This window comes from Rhododendron vialii, chromosome 13a (genome assembly GCF_030253575.1).
Source record: "Rhododendron vialii isolate Sample 1 chromosome 13a, ASM3025357v1".
Lineage (NCBI taxonomy): Eukaryota > Viridiplantae > Streptophyta > Magnoliopsida > Ericales > Ericaceae > Rhododendron > Rhododendron vialii.
The window spans coordinates 21,893,094-21,900,845 of NC_080569.1; the positions used below are offsets into that span (position 1 = coordinate 21,893,094).

At 39.3% G+C, this 7,752-nt stretch overlaps 1 protein-coding gene across 1 annotated transcript; it reads left to right on the forward strand.

The window, feature by feature from the left end:
* The first annotated feature begins 393 nt into the window (after positions 1-393).
* On the forward strand, positions 394-7,214 carry LOC131315235 (plant UBX domain-containing protein 4-like). Its single transcript, XM_058344375.1, has 4 exons — positions 394-721; positions 3,793-4,078; positions 4,999-5,094; positions 6,553-7,214. The coding sequence occupies exons 1-4, from the start codon at positions 426-428 to the stop codon at positions 6,919-6,921; spliced, it is 1,047 nt and encodes a 348-aa protein (XP_058200358.1). The 5' UTR covers positions 394-425; the 3' UTR covers positions 6,922-7,214.
* Positions 7,215-7,752: the final 538 nt, after the last annotated feature.

Below are 7,752 nucleotides of genomic sequence, written 5' to 3' on the forward strand. Positions count from 1 at the left end.
ACTAACAATTAATCGGAATTAAATTTTTTTAAGTGCACAGATGATGATGTTATATAATATTCTATGAGTGTTACTTATTGTTGTCGATTCCACAAAATCTATTTCCTTAATGCTATTAAGCATTTTAAATATTACATCTACACGATCAAAATTTGATTAACTATTCATGAGATTTAACCTTTTTTGAATTCTGCAAATGACGGTGAAAACTAACTTCATGCTTTTTTTTATCGTAAATATAAAAATAGAATCGTCATGTCGAGAACATCTCATTGGCTGGGTCATACATACTGATATGATTCTTTTTCTTCCTTTTTTTTTTCTCCATCAGTTGATTTTGATTAATCAGAGTAAAGGAATAAAAAAGGAGCTTGGAGGAATAACTTGAAAAGAAATTACTAAAACAATTAGAACTCCTGGCCCACATGCCTAGACTAGAAGGGTTAGGAATAGCCAACAGCCATAGCGCGAAGCCAAGGATCGTACTCTCTCTCCTCTTGGGTAAAACCTCCACTCTCTCTCTCTCTCTCTCTCTCTCTCTCTCTCTAGCAATTCAATTGGGCAGGGCGGAGATGGCATCTCGGGACAAGAAACCCGCGAAACCCTCCACCAGTCGAACCGGCGGCATCCGGACCCTCTCCGATTTGAACCGGCCCTCCGGTCACGACTCAGACAGCGACGACGATGCCCCTCAAGAGTACTACACCGGTGGTGAGAAAAGGTTCACATCTCTAACCCTAGTTCCTTTCAATTTGGTCCATTCTTGTCCTTTGGCGAGTTTAAAATACTCATTTGACTAGTTGCCCTTGTTTGTTTGCTAACTGCTAAGAATTGTTGTCTGTATATGAGGATTGTAGTGTTACAGGTTGCGTTTGAGTTGAAAATTGAGCTTGTTTAGGTGATTTGTTGAGGGAAAATGTGATCGTTATGCTGTAGTTTGTTTTCTGTTTAGCAACGTGTATTGGATCTTTATGCGTTTGAAGATTCGCATTGGATCTTGTAATGTGCTGTCGTGGTCATTCTTAGATTAGGCAACTGGGTGTGCTCTTCGGTTTTTTTTTTTTTGTAGATAGGCTAGGTTCTTGCCCTTTCTTTCTTTTGTCTTTTTTATAACTCAGGTGTTCGGGCTAGCTTACACGCACCTCGACTAACGTGGGGGCCCAATCCCATGGCCCACTTGCGGGGAGGTTCTTGCCCTTTGTCTTATAAAAGTGTTAAACGGGTCACACAGCCTACTTGTGGAGAATTTCTTGCCCTTTGTCTTATGAAAGTGTTAAACAGGTCACGAAGAGTTAACCTCATTTAAGAAGGCTAGATGAATTAGGCAGATTGGGAGACTTGAAGGAACCATCCATCTCCATGTTTTTGGGATTGTCTGTCAAAGGAGATGAGTTAACTTCGTGGCTTTGATTGTATATGGGTGGTGACATTCCCTTAATGTCTTCTTTTATAAAATTATTTACTTATCAAAAAAAAAAAACTTCGTGGGCTTTGAGGTTCGACAGTTTTCCCAATAATAAGGTGGTTTGAAGTATGATTGTAGGTGGATGGTGTGTGTGGACATATCAAGGGAGGCAGTGAAGACGATTATTAACTTAAATGTTGGATGCCATGGTTTCTGCCTGAATTCGGGGCCCCCTGATTGAGTGAGGAGAGTAGGGTAGTTGACTAATAGGTGCCAAAACAAAGTCCAGTTGTGAGCTTGCTTGTGGCTGTTTTGGTGGAGATAATGGAAGAATTCGTGGAATACTATGAATGAGAATTTTTTGCGTGTGCCCTTTTTCTGGATGGGTGTGGCAGAACTTGTTGGAGCAACGTGGGTTTGTAAGGAGGCCTATGGCTTTTGAGCAGGTGATGGAATGGATGATCCAGAGGGGTAGCAATGACTCTTTCTTGAACTCTCCTATATCAAGTTGATTTTCTCTGCATCTATTTACCAAACAAGGGGGAAGGAAATGCTAGGATTTTCCCAGCTAAGAGGGGGGATAGGCATGTTGTGCTGAGAAATATAAGAGGGGATATCAGCGCTTGTTTTAAGTTCCTGGAATAATATTAAAAGTACTCCTGAATGGAAAAAAAGTGATGGAGGTGTGGTCTGTATAGCCTCTTGCTTGGTCTAATGGTGTTATGGTTTTGTGTTGTGATGGTGTAGTTTTTTCTTGTGGTTTCAGTTGTTTTTGTGTTCTGTGATGTCTGTTCTTGGGGTTTCCAGAGCCATCTTTGTCTGGTGTTGTTTATATAAGAAATTACTAACCCCCCCAAAAAAAGAGTGAATGACGAAATAGCTCCGTTGAAAATCCTACTAATGGTCGATTATTCTTCCCCCTGGTATTTTAGTTTTTCCTCCGTTTGATCTGTTAGAAGCCTTACAAAATTTCATGAGCACGTTTCATTTTGAGGTTGGGCTTGGATATTTTGTTGCTCCGTATCTCATGCAAAATAGGATTCTTATGTCCACACAATATTTGAATTTTGAACTTCCTGCCATTTAAGGAGTATGTGTTCAGTGGCACTTGTAGCATTGAGTGTTGGGTATTGTCATTTTAATATTTTTCTTGACGAGTTGACATTACTTAAATCTTATTCTTGAAAAGGTCAAATATATTTGGGATCAGTTGTGAGGTGAGATGTTGAGGTAGCTTCTATTCCCTCCGTCCCATAAAGTTGGTCCCGTACTAAACTACGTGCAATTTTTAATCTTAAAAATAATGTTTTATGCAATATGGATCTTGTTTGATCTATATCTTGATGAGATCTTTTGAACAGTGCCAAAAAAAAAAACAAAATTTTAATAAATAAATTATTTTTAAGTTTGAAAATTGCATGTAGTTTCGTAGGGGACCAATTTTATGGGACAGAGGGAGTACTTTTAATGGTCAAAGTATTTGGGGTTGATAGTGAGTTGAGATGTAGAAGCAGCTTCTACTTCCTGCAATGCAGTACATTAAATGGTCAAAGTATTTGGGGTTGATAGTGAGTTGAGATGTAGAAGCAGCTTCTACTTCCTGCAATGCAGTACATTAAAGTACTAATGTTGTGATATTCATCTGGCGAAATCTTAATTAAAGCTGCCAAAACCGAAAAGCTGCAGTATTTAAGACTTTGATTCCTTGTAGAACAAAACTTTTGATTCTTCAAGGTCTTCGTCCAATTTCTTTCTATTTCCATCGTTTCTCCATATCTGAGAAAAACTCGTATCCGGACAGGGTGATGCATTAGTAGCACAATGCTTCGTGAGATGTTAAGGGGTTTTTTAATTTGTTTATTTTTGGATATCCTGTTAGGCAGTTGTGGTCATTTAAATACAAAAATTTTAAATAAATTGCTCCCTTATGAAAACAGTCAGACAACCCAAATAGTAAATTCGCTTTTGCTGATGCCTTCCAAAATTCGCTTTTCGATTTGGTTGTTTATCTCTATCTCTCTCTCTCTCTCTCTCTCTCTCTCTCTCTCTCTCTCTCTCTCTCATACCAGTCTTCTTGTGCTATGGTGACCAGATTGGGTCATCTTTTTGGCAGCTGTTTTAGTCCCTGCTGCCATTGGCCTTCATTTAGTTTGTCCTGAAACTTGATGTCACGTCCTTCGTCTTCCTCCTGCTTCTGTGGAACTTCAATAATTGGAAACCTTTTGTTTGGAAATGTTATGAGCATGGTGTAAAAAGAATTGTAGTCATTTCTCTGTGGATTGTGGGACTTGTGTATTTGATCATTGCCAAAAAGCCTCCAGTTGTTGACAGCATGTTTCTGACTATTCATTGATTTTACTCTATGGTTATTTTCGCAACATTCGCAGTGGTATGCTTGTCCAAGATCCATCAAAGGGTAATGACGTGGATGCAATTTTCAATCAAGCAAGACAGCTCGGTGCAGTAGAAGGGCCCCTTGAGAACCTTAATCCCTCTTCAAGTTCAAGAAGTTTTACTGGAACAGGAAGATTACTCTCAGGGGAATCAGTACCATCTGCTCCACAGCAGCCTGAGGCTGTCATTCACAACATAGTTTTCTGGAGGAATGGCTTTACAATAAATGATGGCCCTTTGAGGAGGTTGGATGATCCTGAAAATGCACCTTTCCTGGAGGTAAGAGTAAGCAAGATAATAAAGAAAACGCTTTAAGTAACCACCCACACAAAAATATAATAACACTTCTTCTCTCTAATCAATCTGAACCGAACAACCCTAACACCAGCCCCCTGCGTCTCACCCTCCCTTCCCCTTGCTTGCCAACCTGACACTTCAGCAGTAGTGTGCTCACAATGACCTCCCTGGAAAAGCCATAGGCCCATAGCTACTTGATGTGGGAAAATATCAGTGGGCTGCTGGGCTTTGTGACTTAGGTCTCATTTGTAGACATTTAAGACTACGAGTTTTGAAGAAGGGAGTAGAATGCACTAGTTTGAAACATGTCCCACTTCATCCTTGAAACGAACACACTGGGATTGCTGTTCCATTCAAGTATGTAATCAATTCAAACTAATTGTGTTTATATGTGTTGTAAATCCATCATATTATGTATATGCATACACGTTAGAATAATGCAATGTAGCACACTTGTTCGCATACTTAGTAATGACTGCAGTAATGAGGGCATGATATGTCTATCAGTGGACAGAGGAAGAAAAGGTAGAAGATGGAAACAAAATCAGAGAGATTAGTAAGGCCATTTCGCAGTGTGCTCACATAGCATTGTGCTTTTAGTCAAACCACATGGTGGCAAAGTAGCTATCTTAAAATGTATGGGTGAAGTGCTCCAGAGCCAAACCAAGAATTATAGTCTCAATAATGAGATGAACTCACTGCGGATAGTCTCAATAAGGATGTTGAGCCACCGTATTTGCTGAATGCAGCGTTTGTACTTTGTAGCTTTGATCAGAATCTGTTGCTTGAAAATATACGGTTGTGGTTCTTAGTTTTGATAACTTCCATCGCCTGAATTATTCATTGTGGTGTTAGTATTGATGGTCTTTTCTGTTAATGAGTTTGTGTTTTTTTCACTGCAGAGCATTAGAAAGTCAGAGTGTCCAAAAGAGCTTGAGCCTGCTGATAAGAGGTCCTCAGTTCACGTTAATCTTATTAGAAGGGATGAGAATTGTCCGGTGAGTCCTTATTTCTACTCTAACTTCTTAATTGGGACGTATGTTTCTGACATCTTATTTTATAGATGTTGGGTCATGCCATACAATATGCTCCTTGTTTGAAAACAAAATTGCAAGGTGGGCTAGGCATCCAACAAATGGACCATACAAACTACTTGGGCAGCCTTTTCTTGTTGATGTAGTTTTTTATGGAAAGGGTTTGTAAATGAGTTGAGTTTTGTTCACCCTCCACTTAAGAGGGTGAACATTACCCTCATTCCTATTGGTTGAAATGATATGGACCCTACCATAAAGTGATGTCATGCTTACACAAAAGTGTATTGCATGATAAGCATAACATCACTTTGTGGTGTGGTCCACACCATTTCAACCAATGGGAGAGAGGGTAATGTTCACCCTCTTTTAAGGAAGGTGAACAAAATTGCACTCTAAATTTGTAAATGCATATTATCACTGGGTGGCAACACCTGGAAGTTTTATCAATGGGCCATCCAAAATGTTTCTTTTCTTTTTCTTTTTTCTTTTTCCGCGGGCTAACTTGTGTCAAATCAATTTCATTTAGGGAAATTGTTAATGGAAATGAATCAATGATTAACTTCAAATCATTCAATTTTTTTCTCCTTTTTCAGAAGTCTAAACCATGTTTTGTGAAACTAAGGCTGAATGTAGTACTGTATTTTTTGTTTATTTTGGTTTCACCTTCCTTACCCCTCGTAAGTTTATACTTTATATACTACCAGTACCAGATGTTGACAATATCTTATTTGGCCCCTAACCCTTGTTTCGTTTATATATTTAATCAAATTATAGGATCAAAATTAATTCAATATCCCATTTCAGTTAAAATTATCATATTTAGGTTTTAAACTTTGGTGGTGTCAAATGACACTATTAGCTTCCTAATAGCTATGTTACGTTCGGACCCACGCACATGGATGTATATCTCAGGGTCAGACCGGTCAAACCTATAATTGAGGCTATGCAGATATGGATCCAATTTGGAAAGGGTACACAGTTATTAGTCATTGATTATTTCATATAAATAGGAATTAAGAAGTTGGCTGAGTACTTTCTTTGTATGAAATTTGTTGGAGAAAATGGTGGGATAAGACAATTCAAGCCCTTTAATAAGATGTTAGCCAATGAGCCTTAATATCTGTTCAAACAGAAACGAGTCTTGGTAGCCTTCCCTTACTTGACTCCAGCAAAAACCTTCCCTTGACTCTAGCAAAAAAACTAGTATATCACAATACTAATGGCATGTCCAAACTGCCAAAGCAACAAAAGAAACACTAAATGAGAACTAGAACAGCCTGGAGGTCATAAATGCATAGATCCACATCTATGTGAACATAGCCTAAGTGGGTCACCCTGGCTATTACCTTCCTATATGGTCTTTCTACGTCCATTGGCCTCTTTCAATCACAAGTTTCTTTTTCTTTTTGAATTCTTTCGCAGGAACCTGAGAAGCATCAGACTCCGTTTCAGGGAGTGGGAAGAACTCTGGGTGGAAGCACAACACCAGTGGCACCCGAGCCAACCCTTCTCAATTCTGCTCCAACCCCTTCCATGGGCCTAGTAGTGGATCAAACTCTGCCATCAACATCAATTCAACTCAGGTTGGCCGATGGGACCCGCATGGTTACAAATTTCAACTACCACCATACGATAGGTGATATCCGTGCCTTCATTGATGCATCGAGGTCTGTTGGAACCAGGAATTATCAGCTGCAGGCTGTCGGATTCCCTCCCAAGCCCCTCACTGATCCATCTCAAACGATAGAGCAAGCTGGTCTTGCGAATTCGGTGGTTATCCAAAAGTTTTAAGCCAGCTACTCGCTCTGGGGTCCTTTTGTCATCTACTTACTTTTCTGGGTTAAACCTTGTGTATCCCTTGACAACTCGTTATGGGTTTAGAAGCTTGTTGTCTATACCTCCAAGAGCTTGCAGGTCAAGTGCTATGCGATACTTTTAGATGGGTTGCGGTTTTATTGTTGACGACAAAGGCTAAGATTGTCTATGAGAAATATCATAGACAAATTCTTTTTGTGCTTGCCTGTTTTCCCAAATGATTTGATTCTTGTCTCTCTTATTACAATTGATGATGACAATTTCTTTTATGTTCTTCCTGTTTCCCCGAATGATTTGATCCTTGTTTGGTTTTATGTGTTGTATTCACAGTTTTTGTTGTGTTGCTAAGTTACCGAAATTACAGCTATGTGCTTCCAGTTTTTATTCCTCAATAATTTGCAACTTTGGACTGGCAAATGGGTGACAGGTAAGATATGCCAGGGAGCCAGGGTTGACACATGATCTTTGAGGGTGATGGTTCTTCACATGAGAACAAGTGAGAAATGCCATAATGTCATATTGTTGGACGTATTTGTGCCCTTTTAATATGTTGTTATAGGTGTCTCAAGTTAGACAATTAATCTTAATAATCTGTTCGTGATTTGCTCATATCCGGCTTGTTCACTTGTAGTGGGTCTTTTCGTTCCATGTTATTCTGGGGTACTCTATGTAAAATGGTTTCTTTGGGAGCTCAAGGGATTTTGAATCTAGAGGGTTCGTTGTCTTCTCCTTTTTTGGATACTGATTCCATTTTTTGCCAGTGGAAGTTGGCTTTTGAGGCCGGACCTCTACATTATCACAACGTAT

Excerpts from the sequence above, each read along its gene's own strand:
- LOC131315235 (XM_058344375.1), top strand. The coding sequence starts at position 426 with ATGCCTAGACTAGAAGGGTTAGGAATAGCCAACAGCCATAGCGCGAAG. Across the intron at positions 722-3,792 it reads TACACCGGTGGTGAGAAAAG|TGGTATGCTTGTCCAAGATC; the intron begins GTTCACATCTCT and ends CAACATTCGCAG. Across the intron at positions 4,079-4,998 it reads AAAATGCACCTTTCCTGGAG|AGCATTAGAAAGTCAGAGTG; the intron begins GTAAGAGTAAGC and ends TTTTCACTGCAG.